The sequence below is a fragment of the Podarcis filfolensis genome (genome assembly GCF_964270895.1).
Source record: "Podarcis filfolensis genome assembly, chromosome: 11".
NCBI lineage: Eukaryota > Metazoa > Chordata > Lepidosauria > Squamata > Lacertidae > Podarcis > Podarcis filfolensis.
The window spans coordinates 12,262,113-12,288,929 of record NC_139613.1 but is presented as its reverse complement, the minus strand read 5'-3'; the positions used below and the strand labels follow the sequence as shown (position 1 = coordinate 12,288,929).

At 43.6% G+C, this 26,817-nt stretch overlaps 1 protein-coding gene across 3 annotated transcripts in view; it reads right to left on the bottom strand.

Annotated features, from left to right (window-relative positions):
- The window catches only part of DCC (DCC netrin 1 receptor), a gene marked incomplete at its 5' end in the record, with an annotated part of 927,493 nt that overhangs the window by 102,567 nt on the left and 798,109 nt on the right, over positions 1-26,817 (bottom strand). For all 3 annotated transcript variants that reach the window (XM_083575505.1, XM_083575506.1, XM_083575507.1), the window contains one exon: positions 5,605-5,700. In XM_083575505.1, coding sequence (XP_083431631.1) covers positions 5,605-5,700 — 96 coding nt within the window. The remainder of the gene's footprint in view (positions 1-5,604; positions 5,701-26,817) is intronic.

Here is a 26,817-nt window from a genome sequence, read left to right as displayed (position 1 = left end):
CAATTATCTTCCTCCAGAGTCATCCGTATCATATTGAGGATTTGCAGGGAATGGGTTTGCAGGAGACTCTGCACTCCATACTTAAGGGAGCTTTCTCCATTTTTACACCGTCACTTTTAAGGAAGTGCACTAGTGATCTCTTGCCAAAGGGCCCCTGAATCCTTAAGCGAGGCCTCCTTTGCATCCACACATGGCTGTCAATTTCTTAATTATTGCTTGGGATCAGCCAGTCTGGAAAACACATCCTTTGACCTTGAAGCCATTCCTTTTGTTCTCAGATGTGCAAAAGTAGGCTATGGTCACTCTGTGACAATTTACCCTCAGCATCAACCCTCTTTAGTAGGTTAAACCAAGAGAGGTAATTGTTCAAGATCACCTAATGAGCTTTTGAATGGAGATTTGATCTCCAGCACTCTAACCGCACTGTCTCTCAGTAGGCCATAGTTACAGGAAAAATTGGCCCATTAGGGGGTAGGGAGGGTAAGACGTTATTTATACTGAGAGCTTCTATTTTTTTGCTGCTACTCTGACTGTTGCAAAAATGAGTCCTGATGTTGATGCTGAATCCTGCTGATGCAGCTTAAAATATGTATGTATATAAAAGTCTAACCTACAAAGGTTCATAAGGATTTTTACAAGCTACTAAAAGAGGCTGGGAAAGTAACTTCAAGGATGTGATGTACAACACTCTGCCTCATGTCCAGATTTATTGATCTAAGAAGATGCTCATCTCAGTGGCCTTTTGTAGAAGAAGACATTGCCTCTATAAGACTATTTCATTTCTTCTTTGTGTTCCTCACAAAGTAGACACCACCTGAGGTCCACATTCCTGAAGGGACATCCTTTCAAGGGCCAAGTACCAATGCTTGGTGGGGCTAGAGACTAAAATAGGTGGGGACGGAGGCAATGGTAGCTAGAGCAATGGATGTGATTCTTACCTTGGTACAGAAGACTACATTCCAGAGCTTTCTACACACTTAAACATCCATCCTTCAGGCAAACAACAGGGATTATTTGAGAACTGGGTGTGGCCTCTCTTGAGACCTAGAGGCCTGGAGGCCATATTCAACTCCCTGTCCTGCAGTTCCCTACTCTCTGGTAGGGATTATATTCCACATTTTTAACAACAACAGCAATAACAATAACAATTCACTGGTTAGGCACACAACTGTTGATAGAACCATGTACTTCAAAAAACCTTTAAAAGGAAAAGATAACCTTAGATCATTTTGAGAAACATATATTCAGAAAAGTTTCAAAACCTGCATGCACAGAAGAGGGAGAGGTGACCTTTGCAACCACCGGAGTGGAGAAGTTGCATTTACAAGGGAAAACCACCACATACTGAAGTTATTAGAGTATGGATCACTTTATTCTTAGGAGAGGTGTTTTTTTTTAAGGGTGAAGATTGGAAAACATAATAGATTTTCTCTCTTTATGATTTCCAATACTTTTTTTAAAAAAATGGGAATACTTCACAAAACTCATAGGTGCAAGGAATGGTTCGCCACCTGGAGCTAACATGCTATAATTTGGTCCAGCTATTCCTCATGAACAACCTTAGTGTTCTGTTATTCAGTCTGTTCTTTCTTGCTTTGCTCTCAGTGACTTGACTTTTCTCTACTTTAGGAAAGTTTTGAACAAGATAGGTTTTGCACGAGGAAAGACGACAGTTGTCTACCAAATTATACACGTTGCTCCAGTGGGGGGGAAATATGATATAATTCTTAGGATTTGTAAGGCATGTTGGAACGTTCAAAGCACTTCTCATACATTGTCTTAGTAATGCTTACAACAGGTCACGGTTATCAGCATCTTTCAGGTGATGGAGGGGAGACACTAAGAAAGAGCAGTTTGCTTAAGACTACTTAGAGTATTCAGAGTTCATGTCAGAGCTGAGTATCACTGGGGGCTCCCAGTACACCTAGCCACCGCACTGTGTTAGCTCACTGAAGCTGTTGTCAAATGCACACTTTCTTGAGAGTAAATTCCATTGAGTTTTATGGGGCTTATATCTCAGCAGACATCACTGAGCTCTCACATCCCCTTGAAAGATAGCTTCTATTGCACACTGATTCTGTGTCTTGGAACCTAATACTGCAACTCTAGTGTCATTCAGTAGCAGCCTCGAAATATGCGTGGAAGGAAATGATGCTTCAGAAAGGATGTGGATGGTTCTGACTGCTATTCACAGCTGAGCAAAACTGGCAGTGTCTTAAATTAGTACTAATATATCATCTCAAAGTGCAACCTCTCTGCCCGATCCTTGTCTGTGTCTCTGACTTTTGCTGGCTGTGGCAGATTATTTTCAGCCTAGCAAAACTTATAAATGATAGGGGGAATGACAAAAACCCATTTCTGGAGGGGCAACAGTGTTAGAATTCTTCTAATGTGGCCTTTACATATTCAAATTATGCCCAGATCTGGCATTTTGAAAAGTAAAACTGCTCAACTAGAGAACATTGTCACAAGGCTGCCTGGAGTTTATAGCCAGCAGCACAAATGTAATCATTTCTGAGAGGTATAATCATTTCATTTTGCTCTGTCGCTGGTCCTTCAATTTAAATCTAGACAAAGGAACAGTTGACATCGCACAGAGTCAATTTGATCAGAGTCGGTTGCCACTGCCATCCCAAAATATCCATGCAAGGTCAGGTTTTTATGCCCTGAAAGAATAATGATTGATTCACATTTGCTTCAGTGGAACTGAACCCCATGCTACCACCATAACATCTATAAAGAGGAACCACATTGGATGAAATTACCATCCATATGTAAAGGTAATGGCAACATATGAAGCTGGCCAAAGACTAAACACCCCTTTTCTCTAATCTTAAATTTTGCACTACATATTAGTAGAATGGAATAGAATAGTATTACAGGATTTGTTAATGTACTATAGCCTGAATCCTAATGTTTTACTCCATAAAATGGAAGTAACGTCTATTCAAAGAAAGTGAATTACATTTATGGAGGGGGTCTTTCTATACATGGGAGGAAGAGGTCCTTCAACAGGGGCAAAAAAATTAAGGAGCCTCTCAGCATCGTAACTGTTCTTCAAGGCTCATATAATCCCTGAGTTAAAAGTACGGGAACCATGACTTTGCAAGTTTTTCCTTCAATTGTTACTTGATAACCTGGAAGCAGGGGACGTGGGTGGCGCTGTGGTCTAAACCACAGAGCCTAGGGCTTGCCGATTAGAAGGTTGGCAGTTTGAATCCCTGCGACGGGGTGAGCTCCCGTTGCTCAGTCCCTGCTCCTGCCAACCTAGCAGCTTGAAAGCATGTCAATGTGCAAGTAGATAAATAGGTACCACTCTGGTGGGAAGGTAAACGGAGTTTCCGTGCGCTGCTCTGGTTCGCCAGAAGCAGCTTAGTCATGCTGGACACATGACCTGGAAGCTGTACGCTGGCTCCCTCGGCCAATAAAACGAGATGAGCGCCGCAACCCCAGAGTCGTCTGCGACGGGACCTAATGGTCAGGGGTCCCTTTACCTTTAGACTGGAAGCTGGGGTGTTTTCATGTCTGCACTAGGACTCTGTGTGTGTGTGTTCACGGGTGCACACACATTGATCCTAATTGAGAAACCCATTCTACATAGATACAAGAAGGTTCTCCATGGAAATGAATGGGGACATTTCTTCCCACCAACACAGAGACAGCATGTGCTAGGGTAAGAGAGATGACAACTCTTGAGGTTGCCAATTTCAGAGACTTCACCAATGTCTTTTATTATTCTGGAAGAATAATATTTGTGTTGAAAGAAATGCTGCTGAAAGAATGCAACAAAGCAGCATTCTTCTAACAGGAGGAGAGTCAATCTATGGAGCTTCTCCCCTGAAGGCTTCAGATTCAAGTTAGGATATAAGTCCTAACTTGGTGGGGCTAGATTGGTGCAAGAGAAAGGAGCGGCTTGTGTGTCTTTATAATTCAGCCATTTTTACAAGTTGCTTTGGGTCCCTTTTGTGAGGAAAGCAACTAATATATATAGTAAATAATAAATACAACTATCTCCACAGGTGTTAACAGCTTCAGTAATTTATTCAGCTCACATTTTACAGCATTGTAAGTACTTGTCCTTATCAAAGAGCACTGGGCAACTGGGCACTGCATGGATTCTCTAATTTAGTGATAAAAAACCAGAGGTCTGCTGGGTCAAATCCACCGTCCCCCGAGCTGTGCCTTGCCCCTACAGTGCCTTTGTGTCAGCCGCAGGTGAAGACACACCTCTTTCATCCGACTTTTAGAGGTGGAGGGGAGGGGTGTGGTGGGTCAAGCCAGTTATTACATAAGACACTGTTGCTGTATTTGCTATGCAGGTATTTTATGAGGCTTGGTTGTAATGACTGTATTTGTCTTTTGTTGAATTTAATTTCGCTTGCACAGCGCGATGAGTCTCCTGTGGTGAAGGGTGGCATAAAAATACCTTAATAAACAGTTGCACACATGGTTTCCCCACTTGTGACCTCAGAGGCAAAAGAGAATCATTGGGGGGGGGAGAGATGGTTATGGCAAAGGGATATATTTGCAATCCATTTGGAGCAAAGAAGGCAGACACACTCCTTTCATCTTGGAAACTTGCAAGGGTTACAGTTACTTTGAGGCTGTAGGACAATGAAAGATGATGGTCCGGGTGAAACACAGGATTTCAGGCTGTGGTGACTCTTTCCTCCATCTCCACTTCCATCCCCAGACATAATCTAAGACATGGGTGTGTGGAGTCTTGTAAAAGGATTATAGGAGTTCAGTAGACTTGAAGAATGGAAGGCAGGCTGTGTAGACCATCTCCAATGCATATTGATACACAACTCACACAATGCACAGTGATTCGGGGTTCCCCCATCAGTTCTACATGATAGATGTAGGGAATCATTGGTTGTGTATCCTTCCCCCTTTCAGGTACCTATTCTATTCTGGCATTTATGGCTTATTGCTCAAGAACCAAACTGAAGGTGTGAATGAGCATGCATTCAGTACTGTGAATGATCCAGCACAAGGCTCCGCCCCATGCCATTCTCCCATGCAACATGCTTGGAACAAGTCATCCACTTCTTCTTCTGTTTTGCATGCAATGCAAGAATGGCCTTAATCAGAAATGGAGAACCTGTGGTCCTCCAGACAGCAGGGGACTCCAACCTCCATCAGCCCCAGTCAGCATGGCCAATGGCCAGGGATGATGTGAGCTTCAGCCCAACAATATCTGGAGGACCACAGATTACCCCCTCCCTTCAGCATTCTTGTTTTTTTCTGATGAGAAGGAACCCTTAAAAGCTGTTTTCATGTGTGGATAAGTCATCACAGATATGTAACACAGCTACATTTATATTGCACGATGCCATCTCAGATGCAGCGCTATGGGGTCAGCGCAGTCATGCACCTGAAAGCAATGATCATGCATTTCTGAGCCAGTCCTGACACACTTTCTCAACTTTTAAAGATCACCACATCCAACCTAGTGCATTATACTCATCGGTGCAGGTAATCCAATTAAAAACGCATATACTCACCTTACATACACATCCCCTGTTTCCTAAGCACATGCATTGCTAAGAGAGAGTTAGCGATAGAAATGGGCAAACGTATCAGCCAAGCATTCCAACTCACCTGTCAGAGATCTGGTAGTGGCGCTCTCATAAAGCGGGACTCCCTCCCCAGCATTGTTAAAGGCTTTCAAAGATATGACGTAGTGGGAACTTGGTTCTGTAGGAGAAGCACAGACACAACACAGCTGGAATTAATGGTCTGAAAGCAGATTTTGGCAACCATTTAATGCACACCTGAAGAATCAAAGGGACTTGCAGGATGCAGACAGGACCCTTGGCAAGAGCTCTCATGGAATAATAATAAAAATAATTAATAATAATTTATTATTTATACCCTGCCCATCTGGCTGGGTTTCCCCAGCCACTCTGGGAGGCTTCCAACAGAACACTAAAATACAATAACCTATTAAACATTAAAAACTTCCCTAAACAGGGCTGCCTTCAGATGTCTTCTAAAAGTTTGGTAGTTATTTTTCTCTTTGACATCTGGTGGGAGGGCGTTCCACAGGGTGGATGCCACCACCAAGAAGGCCCTCTGCCTGGTTCCCTTTAACTTGGCTTCTCGTAGCGAGGGAACCGCCAGAAGGCCCTCGGCACTAGACCTCAGTGGAAGACCAAAAGATGACAAATTAACTGCTTTAGACCAGGCCTAGTGCTCTTTAGTTCAAACATGCATTAAAGGTAAAGGTAAAGGGACCCCTGACCATTAGATCCAGTCGTGACCGACTCTGGGGTTGCGGCGCTCATCTCGTTTTATTGGCCGAGGGAGCCGGCATACAGCTTCCGGGTCATGTGGCCAGCATGACTAAGCCGCTTCTGGCGAACCAGAGCAGCCCACGGAAATGCCGTTTACCTTCCTGCCGGAGCGGTACCTATTTATCTACTTGCACTTTGACGTGCTTTTGAACTGCTAGGTTGGCAGGAGCAGGGACTGAGCAACGGGAGCTCACCCCATCATGGGGATTCGAACCGCCAACCTTCCGATCGGCAAGTCCTAGGCTCTGTGGTTTAACTCACAGCACCACCCGCGTCCCCAAACATGCATTAGGCACATACAAAGTGCTCTAAAAATCTTTTTTTAAAGATATAATAGTTTTTGACTACATATCAGGGACTGGGCAGAAGAGGAATGGTGGAGACTGCCTCCCCAGCCTGACCCTTCCAGAGAAGAGGAAGACAGCTCAGAATTACAACAGAGGTTTGAGGGGGATCACAGCTCAGAGATAGATGAGGAGGAAAGTTGGGAAATAATGGGAGAGGAGGAGGAGGAAGAGGAAGAGGAAGCACCAGGGGAGAGACAGCTGATGGACACAGTGTGTTTGGAAAGCATTCCAGACCCCCCCTCTCCTAGAACCTGGCACGCCTTGAAGGTAGGAGAACAAAGAGCTCAAAGGCAGAGGGCACTTGTCAGCACCCACAGGGATGACGAATGAAGAAGTGGAAGAGACGGGGTGGGGTAGAGATTCACTCGGGGCAACACCATTATCCAGGAGGCTGTGTCCCAAAGCCTCTCTCTGTAAATACTGAATAAAAAGTGGGTGGTAAGAAACATTCCTTGTACTTGCTAAACAAGTACAAGTTGCTAAACAAGGCCAAGAGTGGGTCTAACGGTCAAGAAGATGGTTTCTCCATGTGCTACAGAGGGAAGTGAGAGGCACATGGGGCTCATCAACTTAGGAAGGGAGTCCATCTAGGAGAAGGACAACTCTGATCCTAAACCTCCACTGCCTTGTGCAAAATCTTCGGGAGAAGAAAAGGCTAAGGAGTAAAGCCTACACAAATCCAAACTAGAGTCCCTAAAATGGTTAGATTTTGCCTCATATGCCTCCTTCCAGCAACTCCTGCAGTCAAGCTGGCACCAAATGTATTACTCTGCTTTCCTTTGGACCACATCGGCAAGGTTGAGAGGGGGATCTTGTTATCTGGGCAGCCCAGGACTTCCACACACACTGCCCAGGCTTGCACCCCAGGGAGGTCACTTCAGTGTTGTTAACACAGCAGTTTGACTTCACGCCCAGAGGCACACTCCACTGTCTCTCAAGACAGATGGATGCCAACAACACAGCTTGCACCCAAACAAATTAAATGCAGCCCTTTAGTCATGTGACCTGGTGGCTGCATAACAATCCTGGAGTTTCCCTCCTAGTCCTAGGGCTGAAAGGGAGAAAAGGAAGTTCAAGTCTGGTGGCAACTCCTGGAAGGCTGCTACACATGGTGCCCTGTGTTCAGCTTGGTGTAATATAAACTGACTGGGCTTGTTTAGAACCTGGCTACATGTTGCACTCACCATGAGAGAATTTCTCAGACATGAGCTAGGAATTTCCAGTTGAGAATTCTGAAGCCATCATTGGAGATGGAAAGAGAAGGTTGCTTTTCCCCATCAGTGATCTATCCTTACATTCTTATATCTCTGTTAACAGCTGATCATCCTTGCTCCTTTTCTTCCAAATGCCAGTAAAGAAGAAATAAGGAAAGTGGAATGAAGGGGAGAAGTGACTAGGAACTTGATTATTCCTTCCAGCATTGGTGCTGCTTATCTCTTGGGGAAAGCCATCAGAATTCTCAACAGTAAGAGCTCGGCTTACACATGTTGCTACTTTTAACATGAGTGTAGCCACAACCTTGACAAACCAAGCACAAGAGAGTCTTCTTTATTTCCATTCACATCACAGACATGCTATGTTACTGGAGCATTATAACTTTTAGATTATTGTTAATTGCTACCTGCCTGGTTACTGAGTGATCAAGTCTCTTGACCCGTTAATTCTTACTTCAGGAGAGGAGCTATATCAGTAATGTTCACTTTTAAACTTTCCTTCTTACTAAAACTGAGATCTTCTCAAGTGCTCAGCTGCCTAAATAATGTGGATTCCCTTGACTTAACTCTCGGGCACCGCATATTTCACTGGAGCATGACAGAAGAAATGATTATAATTTGCAAAGTATTGTACTAATGAAAATCACTATCATCATCAAACGAGAACTATCCACATCCAGCAAAAAATATTTTGCGGTGCTCAATTGCAGGGAAAGTTTGTAGCTCTGTTTTGTATGCAGAAGGGCCTGGGTTCAATCCTGGCATCTCCAAGAAGGCCAGGGAGTATTCCTTGCCTAAAACCTTGGAGAGCTATGACTAGTTAGCATAAACAGTACTGCAAAAGATGGACCAATGGCTTGATTTAGTCTGAAGCAGATGCCTGCATACCTATTTAATTAACTCACAGGGAAGTTGGTCCCCCCCCCCCCGTTGTTATTTATTTTTGTATTTGGCTTTAGAAGTTTAATAACATTGATGGAGATCTTTAATACAAATAACTTGGGCACAATCCTGATAAAAGATAGACATTTTTTTATGGCTGTGATGCTGTGCACATTTACCTGGGAATCCCATTCAGCTCACTGGATTTGCTGTACATCCCATAATTTCAATGAGGAGGTTAAGCAAGGAGCTTCACAACGGGGGACATATCTAGTCAAATTGCTTAATTTTGGTTTGGATAATGCCATAGTATTGCTGGCCAAAAACTCACAAAAAATACCAAGCAAAACAAAGCAAGACATATCCATTTTAAGCAAATAGTGGGTGTCAATTATGCAACATTCACCCACTCATTCTTGTAGCACAGATCAGGAGGGGAAAGTATATATAAATACTGGGGCATCGGGGAAGCAACAAATATCTGAAGATCATGCATGCAACCCTACAAAGCAAAAATACCCAGGGATTGCTGCCAAATATTTGCAGATGAATCATCTTTATTCCTTTACTCAGATAGCATTGGCCCTGATCCAGCTTTTATGAGCATACAGAGGAGGAAGCCTGCTAGCGATAGGCAGCTAACAGTAAGGGAGCAGGGATAATAAATAAATTCAAATTGTTCACCTTCCTCACAACTTCTCTTGCTACTTCCCCTTGGCTCCTGGTAATGTGCTTCTCAGAACTATTAATTCTAATATGGTGTTATTTGGAGATCATCTATGACTATGATACATCTAAATTTCTTAAATTCTTGAGTAGGACATGTCTGTAATACCCATTGACCTAGCTGGCTCCTCAGCTTACTTAATACTGTATTGTGAGGCAAAGCAAACTATTTAATTAACTTAAATACAAGCAAATCTCTCTCTAGCTGCCCAGCTCCCAGGCTGGCACCCAGCAAGGCAATGTCCCGGACCAGCTTAGCTTCAGCAACATGGCAGCCTCATGGACCTTCATGACAGAGGTGGGGAATCACTGTTGGGCAGTGGACCAGATCCAACTGATGTCAACCTTCCATTGGCCACATTTGAGAAGTGGGTGGAGCTCTTTGCCTATCAATCACCTGCCATCATAACATGGTAACAAGTCTCTGGGCAAATCAGGGCAGCTTACAATTGGCACCGACAGTTAAGAAGCACCCAATGCAAACTGAGGTTGCAAAAGAAGATTGGGAGCATGCTCTAAGGCTCCCAGTTTTTCCAATACAGCCATGGCTTTATCTGCCCCATAGCTGATGTCACATGGAGTTCTTGCAGCCTGGACACTGAGGTCCAGCTCCGAGGGCCTTCTGGCAGTTCCCTCACTGCGAGAAGTGAGGTTACAGGGAGAGGGCCTTCTTGGTAGTGGTGTCTGCCCTGTGGAATGCCCTCCCATCAGATGTCAAGGAAATAAACAACTATCTGGCTTTTAGAAGATATCTGAAGGCAGCCCTGTTTAGGGAAGTTTTTAATGACTGATGTTTTATTGTATTTTTAATATTCTGTTGGGAGCCGCTCAGAGTGGCTGGGGAAACCCAGCCAGATGGGTGGGGTATAAATAATATCAGAGGTTCCTCAACTGTACTTCAGACCCTGAGGCCAGGCTGTTCTGTGTCTATGACCGCACTGGGAAAACCTAGCATTACCTTCTTGCCTCCCTTTGCCAAGATATAATTCATGGTAGTTGCAGGATTAGTGATACATATGACCTCCCCCTGCCCCACCTGATGGGCAGAGAATGATGGGGGTACTCAGCAATGGAAGGTTAGGTTTTCAAGGCACAGTGTATCCATCTTTGCAGCGTATGAGTTTTCCCCTAGTGTACAATAAAGGAGTCACTGATGGCAGGCAACCACTGGATCAAGGATCCAACACGCTTGACATCATGCCTAGTCCATGATGCTTAGAGTCAGGCATTTGCTGCAGTACTTAGCTAGACTGGATCTGGAGAGCTCATGAGCTTGCGAGACTGACACCCTTGATTCAGAATTCCATATTTCATTCCAATTTATAATCCCAGACATGCTCAGGATGATTAATCCTATTATTCAAATGCCAAATGAATCAATATTACTTATTTTACAATACTGCTTAATGATTCCCTGCCCCCATATTTTGTAATTACTTTTATGTTCTACACGGATACATTTGGTTAATGTTACTAATGAGATGGATGGCGTGCTCCTTGCCAAAAAAAAAAGTGTGGGGGGGAGAGAAGTGAAACTTTTTTTTTTAAAGGCTTCATGAATTACCAGAGCAGTTATCCATTCACAACACTCGAGGGCGAACGGATCATTTTCGCAGCATTATTCATTCCATTGGCATTCACTGCAGCCTTATTGGCCAAGCAGAAATGATTTGGTATTCATGGAGATGGATGCAGAGATATATTCATAGAATTTCCACTATTAACTTTCCGACTAAGGATGTGATTTGCACAGAATGAATTTGCACAGGGTTGCCTCCCACAAATGAACATGTGGAGAGCTGGGTGGGTGAGGTTAGCAGTTTTGAATCCTCAACAGCCACAAACACAGACCTGCTGTCTCTATAGCAACATGGCTGCGCTCAAAAACTCTTCCCGTCCCTCTGTAAGAGGAATTTCAACAAACACCTTTAATGGCTAGGAGGTCATTAGGGAGAGGGGTTCGCCGCCAGTGTACTCCATCAAGTTGTTTATTTATTAATTTATTTAAAGCACTCTTGTCCCACTCTTCAAGCCAAAACAAAATTCAACAGGAAGGCTCCCAGAGTGGCTTACAAATTTCACAGATGCAAATTTATACTCTGAAGCACATGGTATGAAAGGAAAGGAGAGTAGGAGGGAGGAGGGAAAAGCAAACTCAAGGACAAGTTCTAAGCCATGGGTAGGCAAACTAAGGCCGGGGGGGGAGGAATCTGACCCAATTGCCTTCTAAATCCGGCCCGCAGACACAGGAATCAGCATGTTTTTCCATGAGTAGAATGTGTCCTTTAATTTAAAATGCATCTCTGGGTTATTTGTGGGGCCTGCCTGGTGTTTTTACATGAGAGCCAGTGTGGTGTAGTGGTTAAGAGGGGTGGACTCGTAATCTGGTGAACCGGGTTCGCTTCCCCGCTCCTCCACATGCAGCTGCTGGGTGACCTTGGGCTAGTCACACTTCTTTGAAGTCTCTCAGCCCCACTCACCCCACAGAGTGTTTGTTGTGGGGGAGGAAGGGAAAGGAGAATGTTAGCAGCTTTGAGACTCCTTAAAGAGAGTGAAAGGCGGGATATCAAATCCAAACTCTTCTTCTTCTTCTTCTACATGAGTAGAATGTGTGTTTTTATTTAAAATACATCTCTGGATTATTTGTGGGGCATAGAAATTAGTTCATTTTTATTTATTTTTCAAAATAGTCCAGCCCCCCCACAAGGTCTGAGGGACAGTGGACCAGCTCCCTGCTGAAAAAGTTGCTGACCCCTAAGTACTAGTCTCTATCACCATCATCTCCCTTCCACCTAAGAGCTCATCCTTCAACCCCAATCCATCTTCCCTAAACACATTTGCCTGCATGTATCAGAACTCACTTCGGGTTACTGCAGGGACTCAAGCATCTTTTCTAGCCAAAGGACATGTTTTGTAGTCAAACCCTCTCTTGACTACAAAAGATCTCTCATGTGGTTCATAAGCTGGTATCCAGAATCCAAGGCTGACAATGGTCCATTTCATCATACCAACTCTTCTGCAAACAGGGTTTAGGAAGTTTGGCACTGAGGAGTGGTTTTTTTGGGGGGGCAGTGTCCTGCCCCCCACCCCCACCGGCCACCTGGAGCAGGTGCACAATAAGTCAAGAATGACACAGAGCCCACCTTAAGAACATATCCCCCTTTAAAGAACCCTTTTAATCCTATTAGCTGCCTTTAATCACATTAGCAGTTCTCATTATTTTTTTTTCTTTTAAATGCAGTATTAACATAGCATTAACCTCCTATCATGGTCATGTTCGCCAAAGCAGTTAATTTCCCCTGCTGCCTTGAACCACAGCAAGACTCCGCTTCTGCGATGCCTCCTTCTTCCATCTTGCACGGCGCCCCGCCTGAACAGAGTTCTGAAATAATCCTGCCTCTCAGGAAGGCATAATCTCTGTTAATTAAACCCCTCTTTAAAATCTGACCTCAACTTTTTTTGTTCTATTATAGTTTGGGATTAATGCAAAGCCAACACAGAGGCAAATACCTTTCCTACAAGGCCTGGAGAAACAGACAATAGATAAACCCAGGACTGATGCAGAGTTAAGTACAGTCAGCAGAAGCCCCTTCATTTTCATGGGCCTAGTTGCACCCAGGGATGGATGGATGTGTCTATTTTAGGGCCATGGGAATAATGCACATGTTCGTTCATAAATCCATCCCATCTTGTATCTGCACTACCATGGTTTTTATGTGAAATTCAAACAAACAAACAAACCACAGGACACTTTATATATTTTTGATTTTTTTTTAAAAAAATGGTTTTCTTACAAAATGCACGTTTTTGTTTTTATTTAACAAAATGTATGTACTACTGGATTGTAATAAAACCTCTAAGTAGGTTTTAAAAAAACAACACCTTTCCAGACTCATCCCATTTTTGGTGAGTTTTTTCCCCTTCTAATTGTAAGTTTTAAAAACTGTTCTCAATGCTGTATTTTGGGTTGTCGTGGCTCACCCTGGGACCTTAAGGTAAAGGGATGCTTAATAATAATAATAATAATAATAATAATAATAATAATAATAATACCATCTGTTTATAAAAAAGATATGCATTTTATCTTAATGTTTGCATTTTAAAATGTACTTTTCCCTTAATCACCCATTCACATGTTGGTACATTTCTAAAGCTGAGAATTGCATTGCAAAATTCAGAAGGGTGCAATATTCAAAGGACAATTATGTCCCCATCTGTTCATTAGCCCAAGCCTAGGCTGGGCTCAGGCAAGGCTCAGGTCCGTTTGCATCGGAATTCACAAAGATCAAATTCCTTAAGCATGCCTAGGCACACCTAATGTCCCCCAGGAACCTGCATGTCTTACTTAGGATCCTGTTGAGTAATAGGTACCTGCGCCTCGCATGCATCTTTGACTTGCACACATTTTAATACCTCTGGCTTGCAAAATTGAGAGTAGAGTGTGGGAGAGCTAGTCCACAGAAGCCTTTAAGGTCTGGGGAGTGCCCACAAACCTGCTCTGGCATGCTGCTGGCTGGATTCCCTGCGCTTCCCTTATTTAGCAAGAACTAGGCAGGGGAGAACCAGCCAAATCTCCACCTGACACCCCTCAGGTTAGCAGTTCAAGACCTGCTACAGGTTCAAGCCCACACATCTCTCCCTCCATCTTCCATGATTGCCCCTGCCCTACACCTTTCTCTTCTGCTGTCGATGGCTTGCAGCACCCCAAACCGAATCAACTTCTCTTTAGGGCCCTTGCCAAAATATGCACTTACCCAATTCACATTATGATTCTGTCCAGAAGAGCACCAAAACTGTTATCTGCCTGCCAAATTTAAATGCTGCCAATAAATGGAGTATCCCAGAAAATATAGATTTCACAGGAAACCCAACTCCTTAGCAACAAAGCCATGGAAACTGGAGCTGTCCTCCGACACGCAAATTGAGTGTTAAATATGCAGGGATCTACACCAGATTGCAGGGTCCTACAATGTGTGGGGAAGCTCCCTGCTTCAGGCAGTCACCCTGAAATTTGTGGTTGGTGTCAACAAAGCCCACCAGGGAACATCTAGCATGTTCGTCCCTTCACATATTTAACACACTATCCAAATTCCTGAAGGGTGCACACCTGTCCTAATGTTTAGCAACAGTAGCTTATCTTCCAGAGGAAGAGTGGTTATTTGGATGGCCTTGGGAAAAAATACACTTCCCAGGATCCCTATATTTCATGGAGTCCCTACATTTCTAGGACAGAGGGAGGGAAATGAAAGAGGAGGCGCGGTGTGGCTTGGCAGCACTGAAAGCATTTGTGGGAGATGGGCTGAGGCACTCAGACTCCATTGTGCTGCAGATGACGCTACTGAGGCTGTGACAGGATCCAAAGACAGAACTGAATTGGAGGAGGGGACAAGATCTTTCCTCATTTTTAAAGATAATGGCCCAGTTTACTGAATCCAGTTTGGAACCGAGTTGTTGGAGTTATTTCCTTATGGCATTAGAAATGCACATGGACACATCACTCATTCTGCATTGAGGGCCTCTGCAAAAGCCAGATGGATGCCATTCTGTTTGTATACACTCACTGTAACCAACAACTTGCATAGCATTTTGTATGTGTGTGTGAAACCTGGGCAGGCTTCCAAGTACAGCTGGTCGACATATTGCACAGATTCTATGGTATTCTTTAACTGAAATGGTTCTCCTTTAAGAATTGTGGCAAATTTAGAAAGTATGGAAAATTAAAGTCTAATTCTTATAGACAGGTCCAATCCCTGTCTGGGCTATACCCACTTCAGTACCCAAGTGATCTGAAAGGCCCTTTTAGCCAAGCCACCTGCACCAAAACAGATGTCCTGTGGTCAGGTGGGGGGCAGATAAAGATGGAGCTGCACCACAGAGAGATGTGGCACTCAGATGATCTTTAAAAAAAGGCGGGTGGTACTGTGGGTTAAACCACGGAGTCTAGGACTTGTTGATCAGAAGGTTGGCGGTTTGAATCTCCACGACGGGGTGAGCTCCCATTGCTCGGTCCCTGCTCCTGCCAACCTAGCAGTTCATAAGCACAACAAAGTGCAAGTAGATAAATAGGTACCGCTCCGGCGGGAAGGTAAACGGCATTTCCGTGCGCTGCTCTGGTTTGCCAGAAGTGGCTTAGTCATGCTGGCCACATGACCCGGAAGCTGTACGCCGGCTCCCTCGGCCAATAAAGCGAGATGAACACCGCAACCCCAGAGTCGGCCACGACTGGACCTAATGGTCAGGGGTCCCTTTACCTTTAAAGGACCCCTGACAGGTAAGTCCAGTCACGTACAACTCTGGAGTTGCAGCGCTCATCTCACTTTACAGGCCGAGGGAGCTGGCGTTTGTCCGCAGACGGTTTTTCCAGGTCAGGTGGCCAGCATGACTAAGCCGCTTCTACTGAACCAGAGCAGCGCACAGAAATGCTGTTTAGCTTCCCGCCGGAGCGGTATCTATTAACCTACTTGCACTTTTGGGTGTGCCATCGAACTGCTATGTTGGCAGGAGCTGGTACCGAGCAACGGGAGCTCACCCCGTCGCGGGGATTTGAACCACCAACCTTCTAATTGGGATGCCCAAGAGTCTCAGTGGTTTAGACCACAGATCTTAAGTGCAGGCAAAAATGAGTCACCTGACGCTGTTGTGATGACAGGTGGTGACCCTGCCCACCTGTCAAACCTGGCCAATGGGTGTGCTTGTGTGTGGGCGGGGGGGAGATAAGTACCCAACCTCCTGCATCCAGCTGGAACCAGCTCCCCACCCTTGTCCTACTTGCCTCTGACCCCCTGGCATAACCTGTTATTCTTATTCCCCTCCAACAGTTTCCCAAACTTAATCCCAGCATGATTTATACTTCGTGCGAGGGAATTGCTCTTGGACTGATGTGTAATAGGGAAGTTGACCCAGGTGTCGCTTTCCAGTGAGGTGGATATTAACACTTCATGTCGGCACTGCACTGCTCAAAGACTTTCCAAAAGGCCAAGTCTCCGGTGAGTTATTACATCAACAAGATGCCTGGACACCCGAAAAGCCTTGATGGCTTTTCAGCAAACACATTTCGTGAGGCCGAGGGCATGAGGGAGGTAACCCTTCCTTGAACTACATGCTATTAAGAAGGTGTCGTTCTGATACTATGATAGATTTCAGAGGTCTTTTTGTGTGCTGATGGACACAGATGCCTTCCAATGGAAGACCTTAAAATTAGGGAGCCGGGCTCTCGTTATAAATTCTCTCTGCTTCGCTAAACCATCAGGCACATTATATTAATGCAGTTCAAGAGATTAACAGTAAATCCCATCTTTACGGTAGCTTTTAAGATGTCAGCCCATCCTACCTCACACCTGCTCTCCAATTTCTCACACGAGAGACATCCCGAATGCCTCGTAGCCAAATGCCAAGGCCTTTTAAAGGCAGGCTGGAGCCTGAACACACTTAAAAGGAAGTCAAACCCCCTGTGGAGGCATGAACCTTTACAACTCCCACGGTGCATTGCAACTTTAGTGCATCCGTTGAAGAGCGTAAAGCTTAACCAAGCTTGGGGAAAATAAGTAGTCTGCATGTGGCATATAAGGTTTGGAATCGATGCAACAAACAGAATGTTAAACTGGCCAAGTTGGAAGGCAAGTAGTGAAGCGAAGAAGAAGAAGAAGAAGAAGAAGAAGAAGAAGAAGAAGAAGAAGAAGAAGGAGACAACATATGGAGAAATTAATTAAAAATGAGCCACCATGATCTGAGAGGCATTGTGACTTTGGGATATAAAGTGCATTCAGCATGTAGCCCTGTGTGCAAACATTAATGCACAAGTTGTGCCAGAGTTTTCACAGTTGCTTTGCCAGAAATGAAAAACGAACAGCAAAACATGCTAGATGAGCAAAACGTAGGCATAGATATGAAGAGATTCCAAGCCAGTTTCCTGCTCTTTTGTGTGCACGTCTTCAATATGGGTGCCATGGCCCTTTGCAGTGTTGGTTTAGAGCATTGGTACAAAACTCTTCAGCCAAAAAGCCTTCCAGAGTGGCTTACATACAACAGGTTAAAACAAGACAGCCCCTCTCTCTTAGTTGGTAGCACAACACAGAAAGAAAATGGGATGTGGAGGGAAGAGGGAAGAGCAAACTCAGGCATTTAAAACAGCAATTGAAACAGTTCAGGGGCAAACTCTTCATGGAACTGGTCTTTTGGCCGAGTTGATAGAATGAGCCCTGCTTCCCCTCTCTCCCACTGAGGCAGCCTGCTGAAATGGCTGTTTCTAGCTTAGACAATTACAGAAGCTCTCTTGCATAGGAAGAAAGAAGGCAAGGAGAACAAGAAAATATTTTCTGCACACAGTTTTCCTGCTGGATGGGGAAGTGCATGCGAATAAGAGCCTAAATTCATGTCCAGATGTGGAAGCAGATTTGGGTCAATACAACAGCGTGCATCTGAATGTGAAACATATGATCCACATTTGAACTGGTGATGTTATGCATTTCTATCAGTTTTTCAATATGGGCAGGTGTACAGCAAATTATTTGGACACAGGAAGTCCCAGTGTGATTTCCTAGCCTCAGGTAGCAGTTGATGGGGAAAACTATCACAGAGACCATTGGAAGCTGCTGTCAGTCAGATTATACATTACTAGGTTAAATGGACAAGTAGCTTTACCTAGTTTAAGGTAGCATTCTGTGCTTTCTAAATCTTTTTGCCTGTTATTCTTCATTTTACTGATTTATTTATGAAAGTGTGGGTCTCCTTTTACATGCGTCTCCAAGGCAGTTTACAAACATACAGCAGAATACAGTTCTTCTTAAAACCGTAGAGAAAAAACAACAAGTAAACATAGGGTGAAAACAATACAAAACAAATACTTAAGACCAGTGCTTTTTTCTGGGGGTACACAGGGGTACGCATACCCCTAAACATTTTGTGAATCTTTGTACTTTTGTCCATTTGCTGTATTTATTTCTCCCCATTTGAACTATAAAAGAGGAATTGTCTTGAGTCAAAATGAGAGTACCCCTAAATATGTTTTTAGGGGAGGAAAGCACTGCTTAAGACAGGGACATTTTTTAAATCCAGATGGAAGAGCTTGTCAGATCCTGACCCTCCACAAAATCTCTCACTTCTTCATGGGGAGCAAAGATAAGGGAAGCCACACTGAAAGCCCTGCTCTGGAGCCCTATCTGCAGTACACATTGAAAGCAATATCATATCCCTTTAAACATTCACAACTTCCACCATTATGGGTGTCAGCATTGCCCTTGAGCCAGTGTCACCAACTGGACTCATCCACTTCAGCCCCGACTGGGCTAGGCGAGCTGGGTAGCACTTCCAGAGACCACCTTCTGCACAGGAACAGGTCAAAGTGCTGTGGACTCACAGCTTAGAGTTGTGAGCACCAGATTCACTCCCACAAGAAGACAGTCGTCACACAGCAGAGTCTAGCAGAGCATATAAACGACTCGGAGAGCAGCTCTGTAGAATATCTTCTTTATTCTATCTACAACTATAATACAACTATATACAGAGCTAAATGAGGTCTAAGCATAAATGAATGCTGAACTGCACTGAGTGTCTGCAGCTGCTCTTAGCAGTAACCTTATCTAAACACACGATCTCTCTTTAACACTCAGTCTCTCTCTCTCCGACACACTGACTGACTCTTTGATGTTGTGCTGGAGCAGATTAAGTAGAGAGCAGAACACCTCCCCCTCCTCTCTGGAAAATCACCAGACTCATCAGGAGATTCTTGGATATGGGAGGGGTGAAATCTCCTCAATGGGAACTGCAGTTTGCTATGGGTGCTGAGAGCGATAAGGAGGCCTCAACCCACCTCACAGAGCTACAAAGGAAGAGGGATTGATTGCTAAACTGCTCCGAGAATTGTAGCTCTGTGAGGGTTCATTTTATTTTATTTTATATTGAAAGTTTTCAGTGAGGAAATTAAGGGAAAGGAAAAAAAGGGGGAAAGAACATGAAACTGTGATGCTGAAATTGTTGTTAGGGTTTCCTAACAACTCTCAGCAGCCTTAACAAAGGACACTTTGCAGGATTCTGTGAGGAAAGCCATGCCAGTTTCAAGTAGGACCTGAGTTACTGCAGAGGCGGCTTCTGCCATTTTAGGGATGTGAATGAGAAACCTACTCTGTTTTTGATTGGGTGTCAAAGTGCTTTTTACAAAAAAAATCCTTTCATCTTTTTGTTATAGCTCTTTACATCAAGGGGGGGAAATGTAAAATAAAATTGACGTGCTGAAAGTGCACTTGACCCTCGCAGGTCAAATAAATCTAAAGTTAAAAGAAAGGTATATTCGCTGAGCCTTTGATATTCATTTTGGCGTGCTCAATTGAAACGGATCTGTTCTCAGGCTGTTTTATCAGTATCGCTCCTTATCTGCCTTTTGTTGTATTCAATGGGGGTTCTCTCTGCCTTTTTTTCAAGTGTATCGGTCTCCCTCTCTGGGTATCACAGACTTCTGATGAATTTAGGACTGTGAGGATCAAATTCTATTTGTCTTCCTGCCGGGAAGCAAGACAGGGACTTTGTCATGAAATCGTGAAGCTTAGGCTCTCCACAGATCAAAATCCCTTTGGTTTATATAGCTATCTGTCAGCCCAGGGATTTCTATACCAAAAGTGGGGAAGAGGAGGGGGAGAACGGGGACTTCAATTGCTCCAGTGTGTTTCTGAGCACAATTCAAAGTGTTGGTGCTGACCTCGGTCCAGTATACCTGAAAGAGCATCTCCACCCCCATTGTTTAGGCCAAACACTGAGGTCCTTTTCTGAGGGCCTTCTGGTGGTTCCCTTACTGCAAGAAGCAAAGTTACAGGGAACCAAGCAGAGGGCCTTCTCGGTAGTGGCACCCACCCTGTGGCTTGCCCTCCCTTCAGATTTCACGGAAATAAAGAACTGTCTGAGTTTTAGAAGACATCTGAAGGCAGCCCTACAGTGGGAAGTTTTTAATGTTTGATGTCTTAGTATGTTTTGATATATGCTGTGAGCTGCCCAGAGTGGCTGGGGAAACCCAGCCAGATGAGCGGGATATAAATAAATTATTATTATTATTATTATTATTATTATTATTATTGTTGTTGTTGTTGTTGTTGTTGTTGTTTTGTTGTTGTTGTTGTTGTTGTTGTTGTTGTTGTTGTTGTTGTTGTTGTTGTTATTGAATGACACACTAAACAGGAAGGTGAAGTCCAAAAGAGAGCACAATTGAATTGAATTCCAGCAAGAGTGATGCTCCTAACTGGGGAATCTTGACAGTTCATCAAAAAAGCTTCTGCACAATTTAAACTAATTATCAGCACATCTGTCAAGAGGAAGACCACAATCTGCTTTGGATGTCAACAGAACTGCCCTCAAGTTGAAGTGCTTTGAGGACATATATGGATACCGCACAGAGAAATCTCATCTCCCCCAAGCTTTTTGCAAAAGCTACCTTCATGTGTTACTCAATGGTGTGTGGGTGCTTTTTGTGGTTGTTCTGATTGTTGTTGAATAAGAATTGTTTTTTCCCCCCGATGTTTTATAAATTTTTATTAAGCTTTTCCTTTACAAATAAATCCGTACAACCATGTTTACAAATTTCCTGTTTTTGAACTTCCACCAGCACATCCCTCAATCATCCATTTTTCTTATCTTCACGCATTTTCTATATGATATTGCCAATTTAATATTATCTTTCCATCTCTATTTCTTTTTTACAATATACCTTATACTATCACAAAGCCTCCTTAACACTCACTAGCGTTGTCTGTTCATCACAGGTAGTTTTCAGATAATCCGTGAACTTTCCCCAGTCCTCGATGAATTTGTGATCTTTCTGATATCTGATTTTTCCAGTCATTTTATCCAATTCTGCATAGTCCATAAGTTTCATTCTCCACTCATTCAAGGTCGGTAGTTCCTCTTGTTTCCATTTTTGGGCCATTAATATTCTTGCCACTGTTACTGCATACTGAAAAAGTTTGTGATCACTTCTATTTATCTCTCTTCCTGTTATTCCTAACAAAAAGGCTTCTGTTTTTTTTTTTACAAACGTGTATTTAAACATCTTTTTCAACTCATTATATATCATTTCCCAGAAACCCTTTACCCTCTTACATTCCCACCACATATGAAAAAATGATCCTTCTTTTTCTTTACATTTCCAACACTTGTTACATGTTTTGAATAAGAATTGTTGTCGTTGTTGGCAGCAGTAGGAGTAGAAGTAGTAGTAGTGGTGTTGGTGGTAACAGGTAGCATACCCTCCAACATTTCTCCACTGAAAATGGGGATGTCCTATATAAAATAATAATAATAATAATAATAATAATAATAATAATAATAATAATAATAATAATTTTATTTATACTATATTATTATTATTATTACTAAATATTATATATTATTTATATTATAATTTTATTTATACCCTGCCCATCTGACTAGATTGCCCCAGCTACTCTAGGTGGATTCCAACATTAAAAAAACAAACACCTTCCTTATACAGGGCTGCCTTCAGGTGTCTTCTAAAGGTTGTAGAGTTACTTATCTCCTTGGCTCAGGGGTCGCATAACTCCTCCCCCTCCAACATTTCTCTGATGAAAATAGGGATGTCCTAAAGAAAAGCGGGACATTCTGGGATCAAATCAGAAACTGGGATGCCTTCTGTAAATCCAGGACTGTCCCTGGAAAATAGGGATACTTGGAAAGTTTGAGACAGGGCCTTATTGGTAGTGGTGTCCTGACAATGGAAAGCTCTCCCCTTCAGGGAGGTGGTAATAATAATAATAATAATAATAATAATAATAATAATAATAATAATTTATTTATACCCCACCCATCTGGCTGGGTTTCCCCAGCCACTCTGGGAGGCTCCCAACAGAATAAAAGATCAAACATTAAAAACTGCCCTAAACAGGGCTGCTTTCAGATATCTTCCAAAAGTCAGATAGTTGTTTATTTCCTTAACATCTGATGGGAGGGTGTTCCACAGGGTGGGCACCACTACTGAGAAGGCCCTCTGCCTGGATCCCTGTAGCTTCACTTCTCACAATGAGGGAACCACCAGAAGATCCAAGCTGGATGGCGGGAATGGAGATGCTCCTTCAGGTATACTGTGCGGAGGCCGTTTAGGGCTTTAAAGGTCAGCACCAACACTTTGAATTGTGCTCGGAAACATACTGGGCACTGAGGCTGGTAACTTTTCTGGCAGCAGCAGAAGACTATCTTCTTTTGCAAGCAACCTAAACAAACTATGGTGGCTGTTGTTGTTTAGACGTGTCCGACTCTTCGTGACCCCATGGACCAGAACACACCAGGCACTCCTGACTTCCACTGCCTCCCGCAGTTTGGTCAAACTCATGTTGGTAGCTTCGAGAGCACTGTCCAACCATCTTGTCCTCTGTTGTCCCCGTCTCCTTGTGCCCTCCATCTTTCCCAACATCAGGGTCTTTTCCAGGGAGTCTTCTCTTCTCATGAGGTGGCCAAAGTATTGGAGCCTCAGCTTCAGGATCTGCCCTTCCAGTGAGCACTCAGGGCTGATTTCCTTCAGAATGGATAGGTTTGATCTTCTTGCAGTCCATGGGATTCTCAAGAGTCTCCTCCAGCACCAGAATTCAAAAGCATCAATTCTTCAGCGATCAGCCTTCTTTATGGTCCAGCTCTCACTTCCATACACCACTACTGGGAAAACCATAGCATTTAACTATACAGACTTTTGTTGGCAAGGTGATTTCTCTGCTTTTTAAGATGCTTATATAATATCCTTTGCATTGTCTATATCCCTATCTAGTATGTGATGTCAGCTAATGTTAATTGATTTTAGGAGGCAGTCTACCAGGTAGTGTGTGTGTTTTCCCTCCCCTCAGAAGCCCCACTGATATGAAAGAAGGCTGAACATCTGCTTAGCAGAAAGTACTGAACAGCTGTTTAAACAAACTATGGATTGCTGCATTCAATCATAAGCCAAACGATTTACTTTTGAAATGAGGCATGCTACAGTCATGCAGTTCAGCGGTAGCTAAATTAAGAATGCCTTATTAAAAGACCTGGAATTGGTGATAGCAGGAAGAAGGAAAAGGGATGCTTAGCTTTCTCCCAACCACCCCGAAATAGTTCTGCTTGTGTTTAGTTTTGTGCCGTGCATTCAGTCATCATGTGATGGGGATCAAGGAAAACATGACTGCAAATGGAACCCAGTGAGTTTGGCTGCGGCTTGATGATTATCAGCTTGTGGTGGCACAGTGGCAGGCTTTTCCACTGAAGACACCACCAGGGTTGTGGAATGTCCTCCCTGGTGAGATATGAGCATCTCCATTCACTGTCTCCCAGAGACCTGTTTAGGCAACCAGTCCTCTGAACTTGAATTTTTGATCTGTTATTTTATTTTATTTTTTTAAACTGTTTTAACTGCCATGCTTTTTAACTGACTTGCTTTATTAACTGCCATGCTTTTTAACAGACTTGCTTTAAGTTAAGGGTCTTTTGATGCTCAGAAGGAATTGCCCTTGTGAATTTTAATCACACATGGATTTTATAGTTCTAAATCTGTTAGAAGCCACGTTGGCATATAATCTGGGATATAAATTAATATCAACAACAACCTGCAGGAGAAGACGAGCATCTGCTTTGTACGCTAAAGATCCCAAACTCAACCCCCGACTCCTCCAGGTGGAGCAGCAATAGACCACTGCAAGCCAATCCACAAATCATGATTAGGTGTTCAATCCAAATAGGTTCATAAACTAAAGTTGCACTCTTAAACCAACCAAAAGGTAAAGGACCCCTGACAGTTAAGTCCAGTTGTGAACAACTCTGGGGTTGCGGCACTTATCTCGCTTTACTGGCCAAGGGAGACGGCGTTTGTCCGCAGACAGTTTTTCTGGGTCATGTGGCCCGCATGACTAAGCCATTTCTGGTGAAACCAGAGCAGTGCACGGAAACGCCATTTACCTTCCTACCAGAGCGGTACCTATTTATCTACTTGCACTTTGATGTGATTTCGAACTGCTAGGTTGGCAGGAGCTGGGACCGAGCAGCAGGATCTCACCCCGCCACAGGGATTCGAGCTGCTGACCTTCTGATCGGCAAGCCTTAGGTTCAGTGGTTTAGACCACAGTGCCGCCTTATCTCAGAGCAAAATCCATTGAATACAACAGGACTTAAGTCTGAGTAGACATGGTTACAATAGCACTGTAATAATCACTCTAAACATATTTTCATGGATAAAACAACCCACTAATTGCTTCGATTTAACAAAGCCTCAAGCACCCCAATTTCAGAAGGGCCAAAGCTCAGTGGTAGAGTATCTGACTTGCAAGCAGACGGTCCCAGGTTCAGTCCCTGGCATCCCCAGGTACAGCTGGGAGAAACTCCTGTCTGAAATCATGGTGAGCTGCTGCAAGTCATCATAGACAAAACTGAGCTAGGTAGATCAATGGTATGGGATGCGGGTGGTGCTGTGGTCTAAACCACAGAGCCTCTTGGGCTTGCCGATCAAAAGGTTGGTGGTTCGAATCCCCACGACGGAGTGAGCTCCTGTTGCTCTGTCCCAGCTCCTTCCAACCTAGCAGTTCGAAAGCACACCAGTGCAAGTAGATAAATAGGTACCGCTGTGGTGGGAAGGTAAACGGTGTTTCCATGCTCTCTAGTTTCCATCACAATGTTCTTTTGCTCCAGAAGCGGTTTAGTCCTGCTAGCCACATGACCCAGAAAGCTGTCTGTGGACAAATGCCGGCTCCCTCAGCCTGAAAGTGAGATGAGTGTTGCAACCCATAGTCGCCTTTGACTGAACTTAACCATCCAGGGGTCCTTTACCTTTATCTTTTACCTAACTTAATAGGCAGTATCCTATGTTTATATGTTCAAGGAAACAAATACTCTACAGAACCTGTATTTTGCAGCTGATCTGCTGTAACATTGACCTTCTTCCCTCTCAGCACCTGAACTGCTTTTCAGCATCCCTTTAGAAGTTTTTCCTTTTTTTAAAATCAGCCTTTGGAAACTTTTTCACACCTACTACTAGTGTTCAGGTCTGCTGACTGAAAAGCAGATGAAAATCAAAGGAGGCACGCAAAAGCACTTTGAAAAACAGAGTGTCTTTTAACGATGGCAAAGTAGGAACTAAAATGGAATCAATCGCTTCATCTCAGCACTAAGAGTAACAGTTGTCACTTTGTTCCCCCCAAAAAACAACAACGATGGTGACTTGACAATCCATCCTTAGAAGTCATGATGAGGTGGGGAGGGAGGGAGATGGCCGAGTCTGAGCTACTAAAGGAATTATAGGTCAGTGCCTGCATCATTACTTGTACCCACAAGGCAACAGAGCATCGGTACAAATCCTGGGACATGGTGCAATGTGTTCCTTGTGTCTCATCACAACCAGGACAGGAGATTGATTAAAACAGCCAGTTGAAAGAACGATGTGGGGGAAGCATAATCGGAAGAACACATCCTCTCACGGGAATGCCAAAGCTACAAACTTAAACTGGCCTAACAGTCATTATCTTCCTCCGGAGGGAGCTGTAGTACTTTGAAGGAAGCTAGGAATCTGTAACAGGCCCATGGGATTTTCTCAATGACCTTTATTTCCAGGATTTGTTGGCGCAGAACAATGGCAGTTACGTTGGCATAAAACTGACGTAAGCGAAGCTAAATGGGGCGTTCTAGTCAGTTCCAAAGCCATCCTTGATTGGAACGCGTGAGACATCTTTCAGCACCCAGGAAAGTCCATTTTGTGCCCTTTAGCCCTCCACCACATTGTTTAAACCTTCCTGTTTACGAAGTTTTTGGTCTTTTAGTGGCTGTACCAGACCCTTGGCATTGACATAACTGGTACATAATCCTTTTGACTTTATATTTCATTTTATTGTCCCTCCTTAAGAACAACAACACATTTTACTTGCTGGTTTGCTAGTCTTTTGGTTCTCTCCTCTTGTGTTTTAGTTAATTTTTAATGCCTTTTACAATGTCTGGTATTCGCTGCCTTCAGCTGAACAAGGAAACTTGGGGCAGAAGTACTACAGACAGACAGACAGACAGACAGACAGACAGACAGACAGACAAGTGTTTATTGGTTCTGAGTAGAGATGGAGAATTCCAATGAAAATAGAATCAGGGCAGAAATTTGCAATGTTCATGTCTTCGTCCCATGTCCAGAATGGAGATCAATCTAGCAAATACAATCAACATTCACTGTTGTTCTTGCTTTCAGTTTGCAAATGATACATAACTGATCATGTCCCCCCCCCCATTTGCACTGCATTTCCTTTGCACTGAAATGAATAGGATGGAATAATGTAATGAAATCATAAATTGCATAATTAACGTATTTTTCGTTCCATAAGACGCACCTGACCATAAGACGCACCTAGTTTTTAGAGG